Below are 26259 nucleotides of genomic sequence, written 5' to 3'. Positions count from 1 at the left end.
GTGCAAAAAAGCATATCGCATATACCCGGAATGGAAAAGTGAAGATGTCGCATACTGCGATTTACATGGGGAAAAGATGGCCGGGAACCAAGTCCCCTGCATAACCCTTGGTCGTGGGAGTTGCGTCAGGGCGGAGTTGCGGCAGAGCGGAAGGCTGGCCAATCGGCGTTTGTTTGGCTACCTGCAACTGCGGCCGTCGTCATCTTGAGGGATTGCGCGGCAGGAATCAAGAGGACACGAATACGGTTGGGGCTATTTCGCTTACAGGAGTTTCATTTCGTTGTAACAACTTAACGCGGTCCCTTGGTGTCGACTACGTCTTACCTATGGTGGTTGTTGTGACGGTCTTAGCCTGCGACTCCCCGCGAAACCTTACCTGACCGCGTACCACGTCCAACAGACCAGCCTGGCCTTACGCGCAATCGAGCTATGAACAAACACAAGCGGAGAACGAGTGCACGGTGAAAGCTAGCGAAGCTCCATAGACGGGGAACAGTGTAAAGACACGGCTGTAAAGGCAACATGAGTGGGAAGAACTGGTGGAACAGCGCCATCTCGGGCTTGGAGTCGCGACTCGACACTATACTGGCCGAGGATGGAACCCCAAAGCCAGCAGGCGCAGATGCAGGCGCCAAGCCAGAGACTACAGAGAAGGCGGCCGTGGACAAGAAGCTCACGATTGAGCCAGGTGGGTAGCCTTGGGAGAAACATGGCATTACACCTCTTCAGAAGGCTAACGACGCAGAAGCCTCGCGGAACTCGTCACGGAGCCGACCCAACTCTCGATTACAAGACCGTCTAGCCAAGGCTGTGAACAAGGGGTCGGAAGCAAGAAGCTCGTCGGATCTTGGATCAAGGCCGGCGAGTCCAGCCATAAATGCCGTCGCCGATACAGCGAGGGCAAGCATAGATTCGAAGGCGCCAGAGCCAGCGACAGAAGGATCAACTGGCAAGGAAGAAGCTTCAACAGTGAAAGAAGATGACGCGACCAAGCCAGACGAGAGCAAGGTCGAGCAACCTCCACAACCCGCTGAAGAAGCACCCGCGCCAGTAGCCTCTCCTCCAGCGACCTCACCACCACCGACGCCTTTGGTAGCTGAACAACCCATATCGACGCCCGTTCCTACCATGTCCATGCCCTCGATACCCTCAATCGTCACCCCGCAAACGTCCTCCCCGCGCCAGTCCTTCGATAGCAACCTGTCGCGACCCTCTATTGACGCCCTTGCCCCAACACCGCCTCCCGAAGCTAAAGACCCTGAAGAAGTACAAGTTGAGCTATCTTTGCTCCAGAAGACATACGAGGAGACGTTGCGGGACAATCGTGAGGAGCTCAACTCTCACTTGGAGCGCATCGATGCCTTGCAGTCGAAACTCACCTACCTTTCTGAGCAACTTGCCGCCTCTGCAAAAGCTGCTTCTTCCGACTCACAAGCAACACCGGCCGACAAGAAGTTGGCGGACAAGGATGCACAGATAGCTGCGCTCATGGAAGAGGGGCAGAAGCTCTCAAAGACGGAGATGAAGCATCTGACCACTATCAAGAAGATGCGCACCAAGACTTTGGAGCAGGACAAGGAAATTGCCACTCTCAAACAGCGACTGACAAAGGCGGAGAAGAGCATCACGGAGCAATCGGAAAGGGCACGGCGCGCCGAGGCGGCAGAAAAGTCTGCGCAGGAAAAGTTGAAGATTGTGGGCCGGATTGAAAAGGATATTGAAACCATCAGAGCAGAGCGCGAAGAGGCTGGGCTCACAATAACTGAGCTGCGGAGACAGCTCAACGATGCGCTCTACCGGGCAGAAGATGCGGAAAAGAGGGCCCAATCTGGAGCGCTGGAGGCGGAGAAGAGGGCTACTGCATCGCTGAAAGAGGATATTGAAAACGTCCGGATAGAAAAGAAGCTTGCTGAAGACCGTGCGAAGAGGGAGCTTCAAGCGGCCAGAGACGAAGCGAAGAGCCAGCAGGAGAAAGCAAAGGTCGCCGAGCTTGAGTTGCGCGGTGAGATTGCTGTAAGTGGGGACAGCCTTTTGAAAACAGAAGTATACTGACAGACACTTTAGAACCTGGAGTCCAAGCTGGAGTTGCTCCGTAGCCGCACAGAAGAAGCGTCTTCATCTGCAACTGGTGATTCACAAGCCAAGCTTCTGCGACAAATCGAGACGTTGCAGACTCAGTACTCGCTAGCTTCCGAGAACTGGCAGGGTATCGAGACTACTTTGACGTCTCGTATGGCAGCTCTCGAGAAAGACCGAGATGAAACGGCAAAGCGCGAATCCGATGTCAGACGAAAAGCAAGAGAGCTCAACTCAAAAGCACGTCGGCTGGAGGACGAGCTCGAGAGCATCAATGAGCGAGCCCGGACATTCGAACACGATCTGACCGAGCAGCGTGCCGCAGCTCAAAAGCTACAAGCTAGGCTCACACAGGCGGAGACTGCAGCACAAGATGCACAAGCCGAACTTGAACGAGAGAAGAAGATATGGGAAGCTGAGCTCCAACAACGACTAGAAGACGAGAAAAACAAGTGGAAGGTGGAGATACAGACACCATCTCTAATGGGCGAGTCTCATTATCTCCGGACAGATTCGCCTTCAATAGCACAGCGAAGGCATTCGCCAGATCCATTAGGTATACACAACCGCCGACCAAACCCCCGTTCCATCACCAGCGGCATGGACATGCCCATGATGTCACCCATGGACCGCATGTTCGACGACTTCGCCTCGCGCCGCCCTTCCAGCTCCCGCCATAATAAATCCACAACTACCAAAGTCCGTACACCAGAAATCGGCACCCCCCAACGACAAAACTCGATTCCGTCAAGTATGTCGAACCTCAATGGCAGCATGGCGCCACTAGACACCCCCTCTATCCACACAATTGATCATGATAATGATCCCTTTGAAAACACATCCTCCCCGCACCGCACCATAAACGACATGATAAGCGTTTCCACCGCCGGTGCAGGCCCCTCGGTCCAACTCGTCGAGCGCATGAGCGCCGCCGTCCGCAGGCTGGAATCGGAAAAAGCAACGCATAAAGAAGAACTCGCGCGTCTAACTGCCCAACGCGACGAAGCCCGTGAGGAAGTCGTCAAGCTTATGCGTGAAGTGGATGAGAGCAAAGGAACAGGGGAGAAGGTGCGGGATTTGGAGAGGAGGTTGGGCGAGATGGAGAGTAGGGAAGAGACGGCGTTGGAAATGTTGGGGGAGAAGACGGAGAGGGTGGAGGAATTGGAGGGGGATGTCAGGGATTTGAAGAAGATATATAGGGAGTTGGTTGATACGCTGAAATGATGTGTGGATATGGATGGGATAGGGGAATGGTGGAGTGAAGTGGGTTGTTATATTATGAAGATGTCTGGTGAGATTATCAGGGCACTTGTATCGCACCATGACGGCTTGCTTAATAAACTCTCTAAAAGGTGTGCTAGGAATACCATTGTACACAACGTCAAAAATCTGGTCCAAAACCGACATTCTAACCCTACCTATTTCCCATCCCCATCCTCAATATTCCGTCCCTCCAGTAACCTTGCCTTACCCCCCAAGCTTAGGTACGCCAATGAGTGATCCCCACTCTCAAGCTCCCGTTCAATCCTCAATCTAACATCCTCCAACCCACACTCCATAAGCTCGGCCAACCTCTCAAGCAACGTCGTAAACAAACTCGTACCCTTACCCGGCTCCCGCTTCGGCCCCTGTGTCCTCGGTGGTTCAAACTCGCCCTTTGCAGTCCCCCAACACGGCCAATCCCAATCATGCGTACCGTGGTCATGGTACAAGTTGAGCAGCGTGGTTTCCGCATCCGACGTATCGTGGTGGAGCAGTGTGTCGGAGACAAAATCTGGACCGAGACCAAGCGCCGCTTCCGCGAAACAGAATTCTAATTCGCAGCGGAGCGAGACTTGGTTGGCGTCCATGAAACGGCCGTATGTGCGCTGGTTTATCCAGCCGGAGCCGTGGTAGCGGGCTGAGAGGGTCGAGTGGTGCAGCACGAGGTATATTGCGGCTAGAGGGTCGCGTTGGAGGTTCTTGATGTAGAATATCCGTTCTGCGTGGGATTCTGTTTTGGGGGGTTATGTGTTTAGCTGGAGATATACGGAACTACGAGAAGCATTCTTTTGTGGAAGTGAAAGTGAAAGAAGTTGTGACTGACCGATGGGGACGAGTTTATATAATAGTAGTAACCCTGCATTTGCAAGGCTCACGTTATGCCGTAAAACAGCATTGAAGTTGTGCTCAGAGCAGAGGGCGTCCATAACATCATCCACAATATCATACTTGCCAACACAACCCGCCAACCAATCGACATTCAACCTCCCATCCTGACAGCTAAAATCTGTTTCTGCATGGCGAAGCTCCTTTCTCATAAAACTGCCGGTAATGGATCTTTCGTAGTTTTTGAAGATGGCGCGGAGACGTGGGTGAGCGCTCCGAATTGTGGTGATGAGCGAGCCGTCGTTGAAAGGTAAATGCTGGATTGTCTTCAAGACGAGTTCTGGGGGGATTCGAGGGGAGATTAGGAAGTTGAGGTATGGAGACAGGTCGGAGAAGGTAGCCATGCTGTGCTCTATGCTACGAGGTGTGTGATGTGCGAAACAAAAGAGTGGTTATTATGGTACGTGTGCTCGAGAGAGGAGGCAAGGAAACCAGAAGCTGATTGTTGCGGTCGCGACTTGTAACTCTTCTAGAGTAGGAGCAGTTAAGGTTGTACTTGCTGTGTAGACCCTGAGAAAGTAAACGGCGCCTATCTATGCCTCGGTGTACTACTCTTGTGCGAATATATAGTCAAACAGTGAAGACCATGATGGGTGACGATTAGCACCATGATGGCGAATCATCCTCATGATTAGCACGCGTCAGGTACCAAAGTAACGTCATCTGTTTACAGTCACGATTGCGTAGTTTGACAAAGGTTTGTTCGCGTGCTTCACAGATTGTTGTCGATACTTGATGCACATGCCTATTCATATACGTGCGTGTCCGGGTGCTCAGACTTGGAGCATTGAATGTAGACTGATCGCCGCAGGTAGACGCTAGAACCCGCCGTTGATGACATGCCGGTAAGAACGTGGGGGCTAATGCAGGTGATGAGTACGATTGCGCAATAGGTCCGAAGTGCAGAACACGCGGGGTATGAGGGGCAGTAAGAAGAGGGACGGGAGTGTTGAGGTCGGGAGCGATGATCACAAGCTAGCACCACCCCAACTAACCAGGCAACTGATGGAAGAAGCCAGTACCATTTCAGACAAAAGCTCGATTAAGGTATTTCCGTGCTTGGTGTGATAGCTTTGAATGCGCCATAACCCTGGGTATCGTATGGACTCCGTAAATGCAGCATTAGACGTCAAGTGCATCGACTTCTTATAGCAAATCTATGCCCTCCCTCTCCGCCGCCTGCAGTATGAAGCTTCTCGTTTTCGCATCCGGCGCAAGATCCAGCGGAACATGGCCATCGGTATCTTTCTTGTCGTGTTCGGCGCCCATAGTCAGCAGAAGCAGTGCCGCGTCTCCATGCCCCTCGCTCATCGCATGGTGCAGCGCAGTCATGCCATCCATATCAGTAGCATTCAGAGGACTCTTCGCATCTAACAACGCCTTCATCATCGGCACACTACCCACCGCTGCTGCCCGATGCAGCGGAAGCTGACCTCTCTTATCTTTTATCCGTGCCGAAGCAGGCGGCTTTTGCGCAAGCAATGTACGTGCGATGTCGAGGTTGACTTTGGATGCGCAAAAATGTAAAGCGGTCTGGCCGTTGTTGTTCTTCGCGTTTACTTCGGCGTCTTTGGAGAGTAGCAGGTCGACTATTGCCTCTGCGTCTTTGCGGGAGCATGCCATCATGAGGGGCGTCCAGCCGGAGCCATCTGTGACGTCGGGGTCGAAGGACTTGGCTTGGACGAGCGTTTGGACGATGGGGAAGTGGTTGTAGGATACTGCCCAGTGTATGGGGAGGCGGTCGTCTGGATCACGGAGATTGGCGAGTTTGGGGTTTGCGGCGAGGAGAGAGTCGACTCGAGATACTGGGGATTTGTTAGCCTTGGTTTCGCGAGCAATGGGGGTCCGTAATTACCTTGACCTTCTCGGCAGGCTTCGTGGATAGCGTACTTGGCTTTGTATTCCTCCATGGTGCTGGGGATGATGCTACAATGCAGTGAACTTGGTCACGTTAACGCGTATATGGGGCGGTTCGTAGCTCAGCTCCAGAAAGTTAACCCCGCTATGACCGAGGCACGGAAGATCCTAGTGTCAATGACGTAATCATCCAGCTGTCTCTGTCTCTTCATATACATGCCCATTTTCCCTTCTCGTTGTTTTCTACGTCTCCATTATTTTGTCAATATGTAGTTCCTGACTGTAGCATCAGCGAGTGCAGGTATGGCGGACCGTCTAGCCCTCCCAGCGATAGTAACCTGCCCGATACTTGCCATCCTAGTCTGTCCAATGTGGTCCCGCTGCCGCCAATCCTGGCTCATACAACAATTTCTCTTAGAATTTGCCCTTCTTACGTCAAACTCGTATCCTGGTCCCGAGGGAAGACATGGTTTCCATCACGATGGACAAGTGGCTGCGAATCGGCTTGAACAACTCAACTACTCCATCGTCCTCCATATCCTAACGCTCCATGTCGAGCGATATCTCAAACACTTCCAAAGGTAGGGTCGCCACTATAGCGACGATGACTTTTATGGCTGCGTGTTGCAGTGGACTCTCTGTGTATTTTTCACATATGCTTTCTAAGCGAAGCAAATCAATCTTGGTCATCCCCGGTGAGTCCAGGCTGGCTGGTAGCATATCTTGTGCGCTTAGGGGATATGTTGCCTCTTCAGAGATATCGTCTTCCACGGGCTGTCTGTTGGGCACGATTGCGAAAGCCTAAGAACAGCGCATTCATGAGAATGTACTCTTTACATACTGCGGTTGTTGTTTACGATCAGCACTATCGTACTTCTAGATATCGTAGGTGACGCTCCTCCAGACTCAGCCGGTCATGCAGCATCACGTGTCGTCTATTCTTGGACAGATGTATGCAGCCTTGTCTGCCCGCCTGATAATCTCCAGCCCTTTAACATTACGATTTTACCGCCGCAGCACAGTTTCAACACGTCAGTATCCCGCACTCGGACGCAAAGGGCGCTATTTTCCCGACTTACACTACGATATAGCAAGCACTGTCTGAAGACGGCACATGGAGCGTCAATCGACCGGGCTGCAGGCTCGGACCCTCCCCGTTCTCCCACAGACTGAAGGCTTGATGTCTCCCGAGGACGAACGCACTTACGGTCTTGTAGATTTGAAGTAAGCAAGCATATGTTCTTCGATATTGAGAGATAAGGGTTCAAATTTTGCAGCCGCGAGCTCGCTCAGCCTTGGAACGCGATGTCGAGAGAGCTGTCAACCAGCTCAGCCGATGAATTACATCGGCCAGGAGGCATGGAGATGAATGAGTCTGCGAGGCCTCTGGCTTCGCAGCCAAAACGGTTGCTATGCCTAGGTGAGTCAAACACAAGATCAACAACAAAGCTTCACGAACTGAACACCAGCAGATGGAGGCGGGATTCGTGGCATTTCCACTTTTTTGATCTTACAACGACTTATGGAGCAAATTAGGGATGATTGCAAACTGGAAGAGACTCCCTGACCGTGCAAGTATTTTAGCTTGATCGGAGGCACAAGTACAGGGGGGTAGGTCTAAACTCAACAGCTAAAGTGGTTCGAAGCTGATCCTTACAGAATCATTGCGATCATGCTTGGACTTCTGGGTATGACCGTCCAGCAGTGTCTCGAAGCGTATAAGCGAATGGCAGAGCAAGCCTTTACGCCAAAGAGAAAATGGCTTTGTCGGAAACTCAACATGCCAGCGTCACCCCGAGGCAAGTTTTCGGGGAAAAGCCTTGCAGACGCTGTCAAGAAGATTGTGAAAGAACACACGGGTGATGAAGAAGCCGTCTTTGCTGACAAGACCTGCGTGAAGACGTAGGTATCGCTCTTCCACATGAAAACGTTCGACAACTGATCAACCAATAGTGTCGTACTCGCCGTCACCAAGGCAGACGTCGGTGCACTCCCTACAAAGTTCAAGACATATCATATCGGGGACGATTTCAAGCACTGCAAGATCTGGGAGATTGCGCGCGCAACCTCTGCAGCAACTACCTTCTTCGAATCTATTTTCCTCGGTCACCAAAATATCGAGTTCATCGACGCAGGCTTTGGACACAACAACCCCAGCGAGATTTTTCAAGCGAAGCAGTGGACATATTCCCAAGTGACAAATACGACTGCATTTTAAGCATCGGAACCGAACTAAGAGGTGTCATCGCCATTAAAGATAAACGGCGATCGATCCTCAGTGCACTCAAGAAAATGGCGAGCCATTCTGAAGCTGTGCATCGCCACCTTTCACACAGGCTTCCGGAAGCTGCCTACTTCCGGTTTGACGTGACGAAAGGCCTGGAGGATATAACTTTGTCCGATTGGGAAGAGTCGAGTACTATTTCGGCGCATACTAGGAATTATCTCGCAGAGGTGCAGGTCGAGAGGCAGATCAAACGCTGTGCGGAGATCTTGGCGCAAGGTTAGGAATAGAATTCCCCATAGTCGAAATTAAATGACTCCATCTAACGCTGAATTTCAATTTCGGTATGCCCTGTTGCTGACGGATAAGTAGACATACACTCCATCAGGCCCTATGAAAACGCGGGGCGAGTTTCCGATCATCAAAATTGTCGCAAACACGAACACCGCGATGTGCAAGAAGACCAAGCTGCGGAACAAACACTTCCCTCACTTTCAGTAATTTTCGGTTTTATTGCACTCTGTCAGCGAGATACTGCATCAAGTGTGCTTTTGGACTGCATGTCGCAGCATAACATTCAGCCAGGGACGTACCGGCAGGTCCTTTCACAGCAAAGTATCACACAGCCTGTGTTCTACAGCAACCCCATAACTCTTTTCACTGGAATCGACCAGCGAGTCATTGGCTTCAGTCTCGACAGGATTGGCTCATTGCTTGTATGACACAGCAGCACAGTCCTAGATTCTTGTCCAAAGGACTGACAGTGCTCAGGAATTCCAGCAGTACATGGCGAATTTCGCGAGAGATATACTCGAGGATAGATTCAAAGTCGAGGGTTCGGCTAAGTTCATAAGAGGCGAATTCTTGCTTCAAGATGAGAGCGAGCACGACCTCGACCTGCGGTCGCCTTGGAAAAGCATTATGAAGCCCGGGCAGCGCAGACACTTGAGCGTCAAGTTTCGAGCGATCAAAACAACAGCTTGTCCACATTGTGGGACTGATAACGAGCTTTTTGAGGGTCAGGGTACCATCTGGTAAGTTCTTTGGATGAGGTTTAGACAGATGCTGAAGAAGGGTAGTCAGAATTGCCCAGTGACGTATCAGCGGATCGTCGAGCTCGGTTCAGAAGACGAGACGGCACAGAGTACAGCGGTATCCAAGCATAAAATATATGGATCGAGAAAGAACGAGGTTACAGAAGATGTGCTCAAGCTCTGCTTCCATCGGATCACGCTCATGGATTACTTGTCTGGACATATTGCGAAGCTACAATTATCCTCGTTTGGAAAAACGGCGACACCATCAGTACACTGGTCTAAAGATATTGGGAGGCCACCAGTATACCGCTGGCAATGTTGCGGATGCGGCAGCGATAACAGCTATAAGACCGATCAAGGTTGCCCAAGTTGCTGGAACCACTGGAGGGGTCATTGCTGCTACGTTTACAACGATAGCCTACGACACTAGTCGGCTCTGACTACCAAAAATTCTCTCGAACTATGAACGAAGACCGGCAGTTTCGCGATCGCTATCATCAGCAAATGCTAGAGATGCACAGGAACAATTTGCGGGATCGGCTAGCTGCAGATCCGTATGCACAGCAGAAACACGAGATTCCAGTTTTGAACATCAACTCTCGTGATGTAAAAACTGTAACGATAATGCGGTACACGAGGAAAGAGCGTCGCCAAGAGGGATGGGAGGAGCAGGACATTTGCAACCTTGGCAAGGGCAGGACTAGCGCGGGGAGCCTGACGCTAACACTAGGCACCAGGCCCCAGGCACCAGGCGCGTATATTATGAACGCGACTTCTTCGCCTCGACCATCTTGATCTTGCCTCCTGCACTCAGCGTCGGTTTTACCCTAAATCTTGAGCTATGGAGGAACTACCAAATGAACTGCTCCTCCATATCTTCAGTTACCTGCACATCACACCTCCAATTACATGCTTCTCTTCACCACGCGCCACTGATCCCCCGCGAGATCTCGTGGTCTTGTGCCGCGTCTGCCGAAGACTTAAAGACGTTGCCACGTCACTCGTCTATGAATCGATAGAGAGGGCGGGCAACATGGATAGTCCGGCCTTCCGTCAGCTTCCACGTACCCTGCTCAATAATATGGAGTTATGTCGGTACATCAAGAATGTGAGACTGAAGATGGAGGACGGCTTCCAAGTGGGCGATGTTTTTGGAGTGCAAGACTTACGCCCAAAGAATGACAATGACGCCGAGGAGCATTGGCTACGAGAAACTGAAGTTAGAAGATCCTGTCGCTATCAAAGGCGATATCAACGCGACGCACAAGTGGGTGATGATGAGAAAGCTGATGATGAGGCAAACAAAGTGCTTGTCGATGTGCCAGAGAACTACCAGTGGCTCGGCAATCTCGTATCAGCCATGAATCACAACCAGGCATACGCCGACGATTATGATCTTCTCGAGCGAGCTGTTCTCGGAGAAGACGTACTACTTACACCGTGTCTTCTTTCTGCACATAACTTAGAACGCCTTTGGATTCGCTTTCCCAGATCGCAGTTGGACGAAACTCACAGGAGCTTCTTGCTTAACAGTCTCGCCTACAATGCTCAACATGGTGGATTCGCGAAGCTCAAAATTCTTCATCTTGATATACACCGCAACGACCTCGACTGGCCGGTCAGTAACGCGCTACCATTTTTTCTTCTTCCGAATCTGACCGATCTTACCCTCGGTAATTGCGGTAAAGTCGTTGGCGGCGGGCTCTGGTCTTTGCCGGATCAAATGTACTCTACGTTCATAGGGATACCTTGGGTATGGCCTGTGCGCACTTCTCCCATCACTAGATTGTCGTTACTATCTCCACGTTTCAGCGGTTCTATAGCGGCAGAGATGTTACGTGCTTGCAGAGCAATCACTGAATTTGAAGTGGTATTGCCATACGAGATGTCACCCTACGACATTACATTTTACGAAGATGTTGGCATGGCCCTTGTAGAACATGCCGACACTCTTACCAGATTATCACTTGGAGATCAGTCGGAAATCTTTGACCTGAACCCCTGGGGAAGACCAGACAAATTCCGCACGGGTCCCCTCTTGACCTCGCTCACCTTCTTGCGAGCCCAAATGTACACCCTCTTCGGCTATGATACCCCACCTTGGTATAGTATGAAAAGCACTCAGACTCTATTGAATGCTCTTCCGCCAACGATTGAGGAGCTGTGGCTTGATCTCCCCTGCAGGGCATGGAACGTGGACATGAGTCCGTACTTCACGGGTCTATTCGAAGCTCACAAGAACGGGCAATTTCCTCACTTGAAGCAAATCTATATCTATTGGTACCAAAGGATCGATCATGCTTTCGACCGCATCAACTACTACCTCAAGCACCTCATGGGGATTCGTCAGGATGCATTAACGCTCGCACCAGCCATCACTTTCGACATCTTTGTGCGAGTAGATTGCGGGACTTGGGGTAATTCATCACCGGGTACGTTTCGATATAAGAAGCAAGTTGCTAACTGGTCCTAGTTTCTCCTAACACTCATTGGTTTGAAAATCTGATTCCCTATACACAATGTTTGCGTCTACCTCCACGAGTGGACTGCACCGGATTTGTTTCAGATGCTGAAGATGGTCGGCGACATTGCGTTGAAGGTAGTACGTGCCAGGTATCCCGCCAAACACCAGAGGAGATGCAAGACGACTTGGACCATGGCTATTGGAACACTGTTTCCAGATGAATCGAATTACCATAAGATAGACCTAGACGTAGTTTGTGACTTGAGATATAATACAATCATTACCATACTGATCAAGTCTCTAAAATCCGACAACAACAGAAACGAGGCCAACTACAGCCAAGAATCCCCAAGAAACACCCATGCTCATGGCACCGCTATCAACCTCCGGTGTACCGACTTCTTTCACGTCATCGATCTTGCAAACAGTCTTGCACCCCTTCTCAGCCCTTTTCCTTCCAAACAAGCTCGTGGTATCCCTCTTGTCCTCCTGGGCCTTGCCAGCATATGGTCCACTGGTATTGAACGTCATCTCAATCCATTGGATGTGGAACTCAGCATTGTCGCCCACGTTCATCTGGCCGCTCCACTCTCCACCATCACCCCACATGTTTAGGACGAGGAAACTTTGTTCGCGAGGGACAGAGTAAGTGTTTGCAGCAACTTGCTTCTGGTTAAGGTACCAATAGCTGTTCTTGGGAAGCCAGTCGATGCGGTGCGTTTGCCAGTCGTCCCAGCGTGGGAGGTCGGTGGGACCAACGGATGCAGCAGCCACTTCGTTGCCGTCCTCGCCTACTGAGGGCTGATTCGTGTAGCGGATCTTGTCTTTGGGATCGTCGGTCAAGATCTCGATATCGGACTCGTTGTCGTCGTCGTAGAAGGTGAAGAATCCTGCTACCGCACCCTTGGCGCCTTGAACACGACCGTACATGCGCATCGAGACGTGCATGAGGTTCTTTTGCTGGTTCTCGATTTCACCGGCTGTCTGGTAGTCTTCCATGCGCGAGGTACGGAGTGCGAGGTAGGACGTGGAGTCTTCTTCGCCGAGGAAGATATTCGCGAGGGAATTGTTCATTGGTGTAGGGAAGTCGTCTGTAGCCGGCTTGCTCCAGTTTTGAATCCCCCAATCGTAGTTCCATGCATCGCTGTTGAAGAGATCGGGTTGCCATGTGGGCATCATACCCGCGGTCTCTGTGTCGTTGAGCAACGGCGGCGATTCGCTCATCGCGCCTGGCAGGTTTCGGAAGTCGTAGAATCGATAGTACTGGAAGTACTCTGGTGTATTCGAATCTTTACCAGATTGCACGACATAGCAATCACAGTCTGGGTTGTTGTCTCTCGGTGTTTCGCTCATAGAGCTGGTATATGGGTTGGCAGCGAGTGCAGGTTGGACGAGTAGTGCCGTGAGAGGCAGGAGCAAGGCTCCTAGTGGCGGGAGGTATGACATGGCGATTTTGGTCTTTTCGAGATTCGTAGATGTAGTGACAGTATCCGAATAATTATGTAACAAGGATATGTAGAAGTAAGACGGGTGATCGACTGCTAGTAAAAGGTGTAAAGAAGAGCGAACGAATGTCACCTAGCAATCAACACTTGACAAGAGAAGGAAGGAAAACTGCGCTCAATAATGCTGCAACAAACTCGATGATGTAGAGAGACGATGTCGATTCAGCGCAAACGCGGGCTGAATAGGCTCATATACTAAAACGTGCGTGACGCCCGCCCGCTACTCCGCTTACACGGCACCAACACCAGTCCAGAGTCAGTCCAGTCTCGAACGCCGTCCGCAAGTCGTGCTTTTTCTTCGCGGAGCTTGTCCTAGCTACATTCGCTAAGGTATGCCTAAGCCCTGAAATCGCGCTTTGGATTGGAGTAAAGGGCACTAAGGTAAGTAAGCTGGAGAGACAACAGAGGGATACGAAACGCAGACACATCATATCACACCAGCGGCGCACTTTACTTCTGCACTCAGCCACACTGCATCTGGACTTTTGGACCACCATGACAAGGGTGGTAAGGTTTAAGGCGCCATCCATAGGGTCTGCGCGCGTGTAAGGTTATGATTCATCCCTGGTTTAGGCTGCTTTTGGGGGTTTCGGTAGCGTTGATGTGCCACCGGGAGTTTCGGCGTAGGCGCCAAGGTGGCTTGACTCTCCGGATAGATCCGTGTTCTTTCTTTATCGTGAAGATTTTGTGACACTCTTTGTACGTAAATATTCCTATCGATGCAGGGAATGAGAAGATCTCTTCAATGGGTCGTTTGTATTATCGAGACGTGGAGATGCTGGCGATGTAAAAGTCCTCAGCGGGCCATCAGGAAATGACAGGCATCCACGGGTCACCAGCCACATCCGCCCACATGGCCCGACGCCAACCAATGCAGCTAAGTCCCAAAATAGCCCTGATCCAATATTCCTGAGATGCGGCGCCAGCGACAAAAACGTCCTGATGAGACGACCATACGAGCACGTTTTCTCGTGGCTAGCAGACGTGGAGTTTGTCATGATCTCGTATCATTTTTGCTGGCGCGGGGTCTGGAGGTCTTGGGGATCTTAGTGATACGGGTTGTTGAGGGGTAGGTTTGATTGTGGTATGTATGACGTTTTTGGCCCAGAGTTTTGGTGTGGCTAAAAAGGCTGTAGTATTGACCACCATATTGAGATCGATATATTTACCGGTCAGGCCCCTGAATATTTCGCCGGCCTGTATAGACAAGCATTGCTTCGCTGTACGAAGCCTGCGCGCCACAACTTGGCAGCTGAATGACTCCTTTCGAGTTATCACAAATTACCTCCCAAGGGGCCGGCGATTCGCACTTGCAGCATGCAGCATGTCTAGCATCACTGTCGAGTTGGGCATATTGAGAGATTATGGTGAATTCCATGCACATGACGCATGTCTTGACCGATATACAGTTTGATTCTAACAACTTCCACTGAGCGTGCATCGCAAGATACCGTGTTTATCATGATCGCTAACAAAAACTGCTGATAAATCTTAACCTTATGTTTTGCTCGTCGATACAGAACACATCTGAGTCACCTACTTTCGCATACCGAAGCGCCGCGTTACACCTTTAGAATTCGTCGTTTTGACGGTAGGTGCAAATCACTGGCAGGTGTGCAATATGGTAGTGCAAGGTGGAGGTGAATGGTCAGTCCGGCGATGGGAGCACCTTCTCGTCGTTCGGCTTAGCCACTCAGCTGGTAATAGCGTCCGACTGTTTAAATGCCGATAAGATCACGTTTTTGTCCACATTGTTGTCCACACCTACCCTGATTGCTCTTCCACTCGGATATGACACCCCCAGAAAGGACTTGGACAACGCACAATTATACCCATCACAAATAAGCTATCTGCCGGGCAAATGCTGACAATGAATATTCGAAGTCTAGTCGTCGTTGAGCATGAGCTTGCTTGAGAGTAGAATGTAGGGCGTACGAAGCGGCTTGCTTTCCCGTTTCGTGTCTATGACGGACTCAAAAAGGTTACCACCGCGTTCTACATAGCTGCGTGTATATCATAATACCAGGGGACTACCTTCAAGGTGGACTGACTTCATACAGATCGGGTATGACCAGGATGGGCAAGCTTCTCCGTTTGTGATAGTCAAGCGACTGCTTAATCGCACTCACACGACTTACTGTCAAGCTCTCCTGAACTTAAACAATGGGTCCGAAGAACGCTCTTGTTCTATCTTTCTGACCTGCTGTATTAAGCGTCACCTCTCGAATCAAGGCAGGATGACGATGGAGAAGCTATCAACAGAGTTGGACCAGAACATCGTTCGGCGGTTGGGTAATGTCGGAGTCAATGCAATGTCAAAAGTCTGAAGTTGTTATAGGGTCCTGACGGAGCCCTTCCTCTACAGAGACCTTGTCTTCCATGGAGATCACTTCTTTCAAATCACTACTCTTTTCCTCCCCATTCTCGACCGACCAAACCTAACGAAGTTGACCCAGAGTATTACACTGGCTCGCCAAACTAGTCCACGCCACGTCAGCGAACCTAACTATACTTAGCACCTGGACTTCTGGAACAGTATCACCGCTGTAAGAGACATGATCGAGAGTATCAGTAAGGGACTAGACAAGGAAACCAGTGTACGCTGGTTCAGTCGCATTTACCGCGATCAATCGTCGTTTGATAGCGCGTTAGCTGTTATCCTTCGTCTCGCTACAAATCTAAAGCACTTGGATCTTGACACCTGGAATGAGACGCTGACGATTACAACGGAGCTCCTAGTCTGGAGATGGAGGCGTAGCGGCAAGAACTCATATATCTTCCCTTCCAGCCAATTGAAGAATCTCTGTATGCGCGGTCATATACACAGAACAGTACCTGTGCTCCCGTGGATGGAAAACTTATGCATAGGCCATCGTCCATCCGTCCATTTCCCCTACCCAAGTCCCGCAATCGCTACGAATCTACGAGTTTTGAAGATGAAAAAAGCTTATTTTGACCCAACCGCTCTTGAAGAGATTCTTTCTTTTTCGGAACTCGACAATATCAAAGAGTTCAAAATCGGTGCACGAGATGTTGGCTACGATGAGGAATGCGACAGCCATGATCTCCGACGCATGACTCAAGTAATCGAAGCTCTTTACCTGACCTAGAGATTCTACACTGGACGCAACATGACTGGGATCCCGAGAATGGCGAGCCAAAAAAGTTTCAGCAGCTTCAAGGGTGTATCGAAGCTACGGGTACTGAAGATATATGTCCATCTCTTGAGAACTGGCAATCCCGGGTCTCAACGTGGAGAGTTGTTACACCTTACCCCGTCCCGATGAATATCTACCCGATAGTCTTGAGGTTCTTCACATCCAATGTTTAGGTGCAAGCGATTAGAGGATTGACCTTATCCTGGAGTTAGCACGTACTATCGGCCTCCAAACGGTTGAGCTGTCGCTCGAGCTCGAGGACTGGTATTGGGATGGGCCCTGTTCCTCTGATATAGGTGTTCTAAAACTACGCAAGATCAGAAGGAAGGTCTTCCGCGACACTGTCGCAAACATGGCTGTATTAGGCGTAACGATGCGTGTTTGGCAACAGGAGGGCAGATACGCAGAAGAACTGCTTTTTGCTTCAGGGTTTCAGAGGCGGTGGCCTATATGGGAAGACGTCGAAACAATAAATGGGAAAAGTAGGTCCGTATTGCATGGGAGGTCAAGAAAGGTATCCAGGATCCCTCCGAGTCGGACGTCGATGGTCGTTACAATGAAGCGCAAGAGTTTGAGGATGACAGCAGCAACGAGGACGACAGCGATGTTGAGGATAAGGGAAAGGATGGAGTTAAGGGCGACGACAAGAAAAAAAACGATGGTGAGGGTGAGTGATGATGGGTATGACGACGTGGATGCGGGCAAGGGCGATGATGGAGATGAAGCACACTCGATGCCCAGCGTGGCTGGGAACTAAGATATGCGTCACCAAACAATCATCACATAGAATAAACTCTGCAAAGCACCAAGGGAATCTTCATCATCATGTATTGTTTCTCTACATGTTACACATAATCCAACAACAAGCCACCCTTCGTTCATCACGCAAAAATTTACCAAGAATATAGAAAAAGCCCATAACCCAATCACCTACGTCATCATCTAGAACCAGCACTTTCCGTAGCCCTTGTCGCATCCAAGACCACACGCCCAGGGGTCAATAGAGCAACGTCCACTCTGCTTGCAGCAGCATCCCATCTCAACACCGAAAAGAGTCTTGTAACCAGCACACGTCTGGCCGCCGTTGTGCTCACCGCACTTTCCGTTCTCAGAGACAGGAAGCTTAGTAGGTGTGGGAGTGGCGGTGGTAGAGCAGGAAGTAGAGCTAGGGCGGACGATAGCGGTGGAGAAGGAAGAGGATGGGAGGATGGGAGTGGGCGTCATGGTGGAGGCGGGGTATTCGGAAGACGCGGAGGCGGAAGAAGCGACGGAGCTGCTTGATGGGAGGGCTTCAGAGTTTCCAGGGGTAGAGACGGGGTAGGAGGATGAGTCGTCTGAGACAACGGAGCTGGTGGGGTAGCTATCCTTTGAAGCAGAGGCAGACTCGGCGGTTGAGGTGGGGTATGCGTCGGTGGAAGAAGCGGAGACGGAGACCGAGGTGGAATCATGCTCCTCGGGCTTCTCAGATGCAGAGGTTGAAACCGATGCGGAGATGTGCTCAGAGATGGAGACAGATGCAGAGGCGTAGTCGGAGACTGAGGCAGAAGCCGGAGCCGAAGCAGAGGCGGATACGTGCTCAGAGATGGACGCAGAAACGTACTCAGAGGCCCAGGCAGAAACTGAAGCAGAGGCTGAAGCAGAAACGGATGAAGAGACAACCTCAGATGTGGGTGTGGCGACACTGGAGGATGTAGAGTCAGACTTCTCGCTAGCACTGGAGACAGCGACGGAAGAAGAAGCAGACGAAGAAGAGGCCGAAGGACAGTTGCCGTAGACCGGGTTGCAACCAGCACCGCAGTGGTCCTCGGAGGTACCGCAGTATCCCCAAGCAGAGCAGCACTCAGACTTTACGCCCTCGAGGGTGCTGAAACCAACACATGTGTATCCCTTGGTTCCACCACATGAGCCATCGCGGGACCTCTCACCAGAGGTGGTAGGAGTGGCAGAGGGTGCGGAAGAGGCCTGGCTGGCGCTGGAGCTAGCATCAACGGTGGTGCTTGCGGCGGACGAAGAAGCAGCGGAAGAGCTCAAGAATACGGAAGAAGAGACGGTGTCCTTGCTGACATCGGCCGAGGAAGAGGGAGCTGGGGTAGAGCTAGCAGCACCGGAAGAAGAAGCGCTGCTAACATCCTGAGCACCGCACTTTCCGAAACCAGCCTGGCAACCTGCCGCGCAGTAAATATCGGTGTTACCACAGTATCCGTACTCGGAGCAGCACTCGCTAAGACCAGCGGGGCCGTTGAAGCCAATGCAAGTCATGCCGCCGTTGGCGGCACCGCAAGATCCATCGGTGGTGGTAGGGCCAGTAGGGGTGGGGACCGGGCCAGTAACGCTTGCAGAGACGGAAGCAGAGGCAGAGGGGGAGGCACTGGGCTGAGCACCGCACTTTCCGAAACCGGCTTGGCAGCCAGTCTGGCAGTGGTCGGCGGTGTTTCCACAGTATCCGTATTGAGAGCAGCACTCGCCGAGGAGACCGCCGACACCGACCCAGCCAACGCAAGATTGGTCGCCACCAGTAGAACCGCACATACCGTCCTTGGAAGTGGGACCGGTAGGAGTAGGGACAGCTGAAGAAGAGGTGCGGGTAGATGAAGTGCTGGGGGGAGCAGGGGTAGAGTCGCGGTACCAGTTCTCCTTGGGGTCGTTCAAGCACTCACCCATGGTGACAGCCTTGAGGCCTTGAGCGTAAAGGTAGTCAAGCATGTATGCGGTAAGGTTCTCAGCAGTCAATTGATGAATGTCGTGGCCGATGACAAGCCTGTCACCATCGTATGGGTCTCCGCTGTTACGGGTGTCAATGCCATTCTTGAAGTTGTCCTTGGCGACCTGGATCTTCTCTGGGGTCAATTGGTTGTAGTCATCGGTATCGAGATCGAAGTAGGAAACGACGTAGCCGAGATCCTTCATGACATCCTGGCAGTCATCATCGCAGGAAGAGTACGGTGGGCGCATGTAGGTTGGGTATTTGCCGATGATGTTACGGATAGCCATCTCGTTCTTGATCATCTGGTCGTAAGCCTCCTCTTTGGTAATAAGACTGAGGTCCTGGTGAGACCAAGTGTGGGAGGCCACCTGATGGCCGTTGTTGTACATCTTCTGGATGACACTCGCCCAGTTCTCATCAATGGCACCCTTACCGATGTTGTTACCAGTGATGAAGAAAGTGGCATGGGCTCCACGTGCTTCGAACTGGGCCATAACGTTCTCTGTGTAGATGTATGGACCATCGTCGTAGGTGATCGCAACCGTTCCAGGGTTGTTGCAGACGTATATGCCAGCACCGCCGTAAGGGATGGCTCCCTTCTGGGGACGGACATCATTGCGGGTGCTTGCTCCGGCAGGAGTCTTGTTGGCGTCTGTATCACCATTAGTAAGCTGATCATCGTAGAGGGAATAGAATATGTCATACCACATGCAGGTCCAAAGTTGAACAAGCAGTCGGGCGCTTGGCAGTGCTCATTGGTAGTACCGCAGTATCCCTGTTTCTACTGTAAGTACATACTCGAAATACAAAAGGTCTAACTGAATATACGTACGGCGCTTGAGCAGCACTCGTTGTCCGCGCACTTTTGGTTGTTGCCGTCCGGACCACAACGTCCGTCGGCGGACTGTCGGGGACGAATGACAGGTTCAGGGTGAGCAGAATGACGGTCTTGGAAACCAGCGAAAGGGTTGCTGGCCCTCAATTGCCTGGGCATACCAACGATCCTTGGCATACCCTCCATGCCATGAGCAGCGACGAGCGGTGCTACCAATGAGGCAGCAGCGACTTGGGTGAAACGCATCTTAGCGGATTAAGTTTTACAGTCCTAGTATATTCGTTGTATTCGACTTAGATTGTTAGAGTGAAAGCGAGTGTGTAGGACAATAATGTCAATTAGAATTAAGCGATAAGGACAAACGAGTGACGGTCGCTATGCGTACAGAGCAAGACGAGTGAAGAATGCAAAGAGCGTGAACCGATATACTTATAACCCACAATCCCATAGACGCACCTTCAAGGGCGACTCGTGGCGTAGCTGCAAAGAGTGGAGACCCACTAACTGAAAGAAGTCAGCACACTATTATCTGGAGCCAAGAGCGCTGGCCCTGGGAAACTCTCGTGGGATACGAAGGGACAGTGGAGACGGCATGGTACTGCGAAGATTGATAAGGCGCCTAATGTAAGCCACCGTATAGTGATACAGCGAACTCTCATGTCCCGCTGTAATTGAACGTCTTGGTAACCTAGCAGCCTTACAGACTTGTCAGTTGCGAGATCCTGTGTTCATGTCGATTTCGAAGGGACATGACAGAGCCTGAAGCCGACCTGTCCCTGTCATGCTCATGCCATTAAGGCACCGGGTCTAAATATGGGAGCCGCGATGCTGGTTCTGACCAGCTCCCGTCGCGGATACACTGAAGTGGGATGATCGCCGGCGGGGCCTATCCCAACAATTGGCTAGCGGGTTACTTGGCGTCACATAAACATCGTGGTTTTCACGTTGATGGCTCGATGTGGCGTTCGATGGCGTCTCGCGTAGGAATCAGAGGCCGTTTCGCTTTCGGCTTTCTCGGTACGCGACAGCCGTCAAAGAACTTTGAGGTTGAAGAGTTGTACAAGGACAACACCGTTTGTTGATATAATCGGTGGCCGATGTGTTCGCAATTCGATGCTGCTTCCATCAGCATGAGGTCCAAATACCCGCTCGTTGTTTGCGATGTCTATACTGTCAGCTGTTGTTGCAACACCTCGCGCCGTGGTATTGGGACTAAGCGACAGCCCACCAGTAACGGTCGCATCGTCATGCGTATCGCTCGCAACGTGATACTCCGAGTCACATTTTCCCAGCTCTTGGACGAATGCCTGACGCCAAGCTCAGGGGTGTAGGACTGGGAACGCTCCGGCAGTCGTCTAATGGATGCGATTCGATGCTAGAAGCCCCTATCAGCCTTAATTTCCACCGCCAAGCTTAAGCGGGCTCTGGCTTCCGCTCTCGACAATCGATAATGCCGTGGGCGGCAATCAACCACCGGCAAGCAAATCCTATGTGCAATGCGATGCTGGATTTTTCAAGACTTCGTCAAAGTGAGAATACTAACAGGCGGAGCAAAATGCAATCTGTTGTATAGTGCTGATCGAGCGCTACGAAGATGCGACTGGGTACGCTATGGGCCCCCAAACGTCGAGCCCGAATAGCTGCATCTTCTAGTTTGTTCAGATGTTGAGTTGTGGTTCGGCTAAGGCAGGCGCGCCACTAGAAAAACTTCAGCTGGTCCATGTATACGATATTTACGAGGAGGTGGAGATTGAATGCATGGCCAAGTAAAAGTGGGTATCATTAAGTTCAGGTACATAGTTGGGTGATATGTGGTGTAACGTCATAGTTTGTGATGTCTTCGTGGCAGGAGACGTACGTCTTGCCCGATCATTTCTTCACGATGCGCAATAGAGGAGCGATCCTCGCCCGTTTGCTCAGTCCTACGCGGTACGGCACCTTCCCTGTGTTGAGTGGTGATGCAGTTATAGGTTTCGTTTTTGGTTCAGGGGTCTCTGACGTCGTGGCTGGGGACGATTTCGATGGTGGATTGGAATGACTGGCAGTCGTTGAGACCGTGATATCTGACGATTGCGCCTGTTTGGTCTCCACAGGTGCGAGTTTCGAGTCTTGCTTTGCTTTTTCTGGAATTGACTCGGGCTCGACGATTTGTGCAACTTCTTCATGTTGCTTCACCTCCGCGGTTTGTTCCAATAGTTCTGGATTGGGGTCCTTAGGCGGAACAGCAGGCGCAGTCTTCTTGGGTCGACCACGCGCCTTCTTCTTCGCGGGCACGGCCTCAGACACAGCATCATCTGCTTCAATTGGTTCGCTCTCAGGCTGATCTAACGTGGTTTTCCTGCGCTTTGCCTTCTTGTTCGAGGCCGCGACAGAGCTTGGGGTCTGCTTAGAAACGGCAACTGGCGACTTCTTAGATATTACCACCTGCACTTTCGTAGGGGAGCGCAGCTCTGTCGCTAGAGGTTTTGTGATATCCTCCACAGCGTCTGACTGCATAGTAGTATCGTTTGCCACCGCAACATGAACAACCTCCTGCTCAGACACCTGAGTATCATCTCTGCGATACTCGTTTAGGTTGCGCATGATATCTTGCATAGTCTCAGAATCCATTGCTGGGCTGTCGTTGCTTTTGTTCATGGCCGGCTTAACTTTGGCTGGACTTGGTGGTGCAAGCTCGTCGTGGCCAACATTGTTAGTGACTAGCCAGTCAATAGCATGTATGACGTCACCGTTGTGTCGCTCTAGGGCTCCAGAGGTCGTGGAAGGTGTAAATCCCATGTCACAGATTTGTCGTACCTTCTCGGGGGTTGTGATCTTGTTGGCATCGACTGCAGCCGTTGTCTGCCGCCGTCTGCTAACCTTCTTGGCCTTCTCGGGCCGGACGGAGTAATCGATGGGTTGCTCTTCTTCAACCTTCAGCGATCTTGAGCGACTGGGCCGTGGCTTGTATTGCTCCTTGGGCAGCTCCAGAACGGCAAGATCATCATCAGAGCCACCTATAGGCACTGGTCGAGACTTTGAACGACAACGTGTCTTTTGAGCTTCCCCATAACCTCCTTCTTGGGTCCCTGGTGATGCCGTTGAAGGTAAAACCAGAGTCGTTGTAGGGTAGGCCTCACCAGACGCTGCCTTTCGGCCCATCTCATTGGCTTCAGGACGAGGAAGCCCATTCCTTAGAGGACTGTCTTTCGGAGGAACAGAAGATTCACACCTGCTTCGTTGGGATGCAGAGTACTCATAGCCTCCCTGTGTCGTCCGGGTTGGCGTGGTCGACGGAACATCAGTCGGAGGTGCGTCACGATCGGATGATTCAGTCTGGTCAGCCGCTTCTGCAGGTGTGAACTTCATGAGGTCTGACCATGGTATTGATGGTTCGGGTGGAGGGAAATAACGGGGACCTTCACTTTCGACTTCCTGGCCCATCATCATCGGAGCATTGACAACTTCCAAAACGTGTTGTTGGGTCATAGTGGCATTGGGGACAGTACTAGAAGGCTCAGGGAACATGGCTGGTTCGTGGTGGGCGTAGTTGTCGCGCATAGTGCCTTCCGGAAGCCAATCAATTTCGTAAGGAGGTGCAAGGTTTGTGCCTGACGGGTCCTCGGGCGGAGCTTTGAATGTTGGAGAACTACCGAAGATGGATTTAGGAGCCTTGCCATAGGTGATCGGGCCTCTCTTTTTGGCCGATGCATCGTCAGATGGCTTGAGTGGGCTTGGATCAACAGCAGTCTTTCTCTTTTTGCTTGGGTATTCAGGCAATGACACTGATGACTGAGGCTCATCCTGGCTGGGCTGTGATTGGAGATGATTTCGGTGCGCCTTTTCGATAGCTCTCTTCAGCGATTCTGAACTACATGTCAGTACTTTTGGCTCGGAATGCGGTTCCATGATGTCGACCCTACCAGTGGATCCAGTGCCGTGGGTCTCATTGCTGGGTGGCTGCGCGGACGCGTCTGGTTGTTTGGGTGGCGGTAGGTCGCTTTCAAGATCGTCGTCGAGCTCTTCATCTGAATCCTGTACGATACGTGCCATCGCTGTGCATGTCGTGTATGTCCCGGCGAATTGAGGTGCTGGGGCGAGAATACTTTGGAGTGAGGGTGGGTGCTCCTTCCGGTTGATCGCGTCGCCTTCACGCAATCACGGGACGAGCCACTAGCGCGATCATCTTTCCAGTTACGGCTTGCACCATCAACTTTCTGGTAGTCGCATCTCCCAACCCACATCATCCTACGAACATGGATAGGTTTGACTCTAGCTCAAGCGATCGCGCAGATTCGTCTGGTAACGCGCGTTTCACATCCCAGGCCGCGACAGCAGAAGATTTGCTGAAGGCGCAAACTGTCGGCCTCGTCAACCTCAATGACTACCGCAAGCGACGCGCCGAGGCGCTCGACAGAAAGGAGCGAGGCGACGCCGCAATCAGCTCAGGCGAAAACACACCTACAGACGGGTATGGACATTCGTATGCTGTCATCGGATGCTCGCTAATTTGCAAAGTACAGGGCATCGACGCCAAAACCCGTTTTCAAGAAGAAGCGCAAAGTAGCCGGTAAAGGCAAGCTGTCATTCGGCATAGACGAAGGCGAAGACACCGAATCTAATGTCTCCAAGACGCCCACCCCTCGCGAAGGCACTCCCGCCGAGAGTTCTGCCCCAGAAGCAGAAGGGAAGGTGTTCAAGAAGAAGCTGGGCGCAAACTCGAGCATCGGTCTCAAGCCTCGCGTCATGACCAAGACGGCTCTCCAACGTGAAGCGCAACAAGCAGAACTGGCACGGCAAGACTTTGTTGTCATGCGTGACGCAGTCAAGGCGACCGAGGTAGTGATACCCTTCGTCTTCTATGATGGCACCAATATTCCAGGTGGACGATGTAGGATCAAGAAGGGCGAGCAGATATGGCTGTTCCTAGACAAGGCCAGAAAAGTTGGTGCAGAGCTAGGCGTAGGTGGTGACAAGAGTCGAAGAGATTGGGCCAGGGTCAGCGTAGACGACTTGATGCTCGTAAGAGGTGAAGTCATCTTACCGCATGTAAGCATTAAACTCTGAAACATTATATCAACAAGCTAATAACAGCCGCAGCATTACGAAATCTACCATTTCCTATTCAACAGAGTCACTGGCTTTGATGGCCGTATCTTCGACTACTCGGCGCAACCCACCAAAGCTACTCCAAGCGCGACCGATGCCGACGCAGAAGTAGATCCGGCTACATACGACCCGCTTGCTCAACCCCTCAAGAAGAAGAGCAAGGAGTCCAGTATACCAGATGAAGAACTGGAGGGTTATGGTGAAGACCCAGCGTTGACCAAGGTTGTGGACAGGCGGTGGTACGAGCGCAACAAGCATATTTTCCCTGCGAGTGCGTGGACAGAGTACGCACCAGACAAGGACCTGTCAAAGGTGCAACGAAAGGACAATGAGGGCAATGCCTTCTTTTTCTCGTGAAGCAGCTGACACTCCAGAGTCTTCTTCCAAGTTGGTCTAGGCCTGCTGCTTCGCCAAGTCCTTCCCTTGCATGCTCCAGTGCTCGCGGGCTCGATGGATGGACTAGCTGAAAGGGTCTAATCGCCCAGGCGGGATCTGGAGAAGCCAGGTTCCCCAGAGCGGAGAGAGCTGCAGTACGATGCATGAACGTGCCGCATACGTGCCCTGAGTATCAATCGCGCGGAGAACACATAGCCAGTATCAATGCAACCCCACCATCCACGTTAATCATTCTTTGATGCGGTGTGGCCGGTTTAGCTGCCGTGCCCCCCCCCCCGCTATCACCACAAATGACATGGATGCCGCTATGCAAGGTAGTCGCGTGCATTCTTGCCCCCATTAGTGCGCCCGAGCTCAAATCTTCACGATGGTCACCAGTGCAACGTTTAGTTATGTTGCGCTTCGGACTCGCACAAGTTGCTTTATGACACCGAAATACAGCGCCAAGAACAGGTTTTTCTGAACGTATGTCCTTCACGAGTCAAGCTGACAAACATACACCGCCGCGATCCGCCGACGCAAGAGGCGCTCAAGCGGGACGCAGTCGAATGCGATAATTGGGGCAGGGATCCACAGGCGAACCGAAGCATCTCAAGGTTTGCAGCGACTTGCAGTATAAAAGAGACAAGTCTCTGCTTACGCTCGCGGGGAGTGATAGAATAAAGCGCGCTCTGTCGCCATACGTCATTGGATATCCTCGCGACGCACCAACCACGTCTCTTTCATCTGAACGTCCTTCACTCACACCTCTAACACCACGCCGATAA

At 51.6% G+C, this 26259-nt stretch overlaps 9 protein-coding genes across 9 annotated transcripts; 4 read left to right on the top strand and 5 right to left on the bottom strand.

Moving 5' to 3' along the window:
• Positions 1-522: 522 nt before the first annotated feature.
• Positions 523-3300, top strand: ALTATR162_LOCUS4482 (uncharacterized protein; the record flags this gene model as incomplete). The annotated part of the gene is made up of 3 exons (XM_043312093.1): positions 523-688; positions 749-2013; positions 2065-3300. 3 exons carry the CDS (start codon positions 523-525, stop codon positions 3298-3300), a joined length of 2667 nt encoding a protein of 888 aa, XP_043168028.1.
• A 194-nt stretch (positions 3301-3494) lies between these two features.
• On the bottom strand, positions 3495-4568 carry ALTATR162_LOCUS4481 (uncharacterized protein; the record flags this gene model as incomplete). The annotated part of the gene is made up of 2 exons (XM_043312092.1): positions 3495-4069; positions 4163-4568. 2 exons carry the CDS (start codon positions 4566-4568, stop codon positions 3495-3497), a joined length of 981 nt encoding a protein of 326 aa, XP_043168027.1.
• An 802-nt stretch (positions 4569-5370) lies between these two features.
• On the bottom strand, positions 5371-6134 carry ALTATR162_LOCUS4480 (uncharacterized protein; the record flags this gene model as incomplete). The annotated part of the gene is made up of 2 exons (XM_043312091.1): positions 5371-6029; positions 6080-6134. The coding sequence occupies 2 exons, from the start codon at positions 6132-6134 to the stop codon at positions 5371-5373; spliced, it is 714 nt and encodes a 237-aa protein (XP_043168026.1).
• A 1619-nt stretch (positions 6135-7753) lies between these two features.
• On the top strand, positions 7754-9772 carry ALTATR162_LOCUS4479 (uncharacterized protein; the record flags this gene model as incomplete). The annotated part of the gene is made up of 4 exons (XM_043312090.1): positions 7754-7983; positions 8035-8275; positions 9077-9339; positions 9385-9772. 4 exons carry the CDS (start codon positions 7754-7756, stop codon positions 9770-9772), a joined length of 1122 nt encoding a protein of 373 aa, XP_043168025.1.
• A 651-nt stretch (positions 9773-10423) lies between these two features.
• On the top strand, positions 10424-12027 carry ALTATR162_LOCUS4478 (uncharacterized protein; the record flags this gene model as incomplete). The annotated part of the gene is made up of 2 exons (XM_043312089.1): positions 10424-11759; positions 11816-12027. The coding sequence occupies 2 exons, from the start codon at positions 10424-10426 to the stop codon at positions 12025-12027; spliced, it is 1548 nt and encodes a 515-aa protein (XP_043168024.1).
• Positions 12028-12106: 79 nt separating this feature from the next.
• On the bottom strand, positions 12107-13252 carry ALTATR162_LOCUS4477 (uncharacterized protein; the record flags this gene model as incomplete). Its single annotated transcript, XM_043312088.1, has 1 exon — positions 12107-13252. One exon carries the CDS (start codon positions 13250-13252, stop codon positions 12107-12109), a length of 1146 nt encoding a protein of 381 aa, XP_043168023.1.
• A 4159-nt stretch (positions 13253-17411) lies between these two features.
• On the bottom strand, positions 17412-20254 carry ALTATR162_LOCUS4476 (uncharacterized protein; the record flags this gene model as incomplete). Its single annotated transcript, XM_043312087.1, has 3 exons — positions 17412-19825; positions 19879-19948; positions 20006-20254. 3 exons carry the CDS (start codon positions 20252-20254, stop codon positions 17412-17414), a joined length of 2733 nt encoding a protein of 910 aa, XP_043168022.1.
• Positions 20255-21877: 1623 nt separating this feature from the next.
• ALTATR162_LOCUS4475 (uncharacterized protein) lies at positions 21878-24040 on the bottom strand (the record flags this gene model as incomplete). The annotated part of the gene is made up of 1 exon (XM_043312086.1): positions 21878-24040. One exon carries the CDS (start codon positions 24038-24040, stop codon positions 21878-21880), a length of 2163 nt encoding a protein of 720 aa, XP_043168021.1.
• A 203-nt stretch (positions 24041-24243) lies between these two features.
• Positions 24244-25453, top strand: ALTATR162_LOCUS4474 (uncharacterized protein; the record flags this gene model as incomplete). The annotated part of the gene is made up of 4 exons (XM_043312085.1): positions 24244-24357; positions 24405-24458; positions 24506-25036; positions 25088-25453. The coding sequence occupies 4 exons, from the start codon at positions 24244-24246 to the stop codon at positions 25451-25453; spliced, it is 1065 nt and encodes a 354-aa protein (XP_043168020.1).
• Between the last annotated feature and the right edge of the window lie 806 nt (positions 25454-26259).

Source organism: Alternaria atra (genome assembly GCF_907166805.1).
Source record: "Alternaria atra isolate CS162 genome assembly, contig: 23, whole genome shotgun sequence".
Classification (NCBI taxonomy): domain Eukaryota; kingdom Fungi; phylum Ascomycota; class Dothideomycetes; order Pleosporales; family Pleosporaceae; genus Alternaria; species Alternaria atra.
Note: the sequence above shows the minus strand (reverse complement) of the source record. Positions and strands in the feature narration are given on the sequence as shown.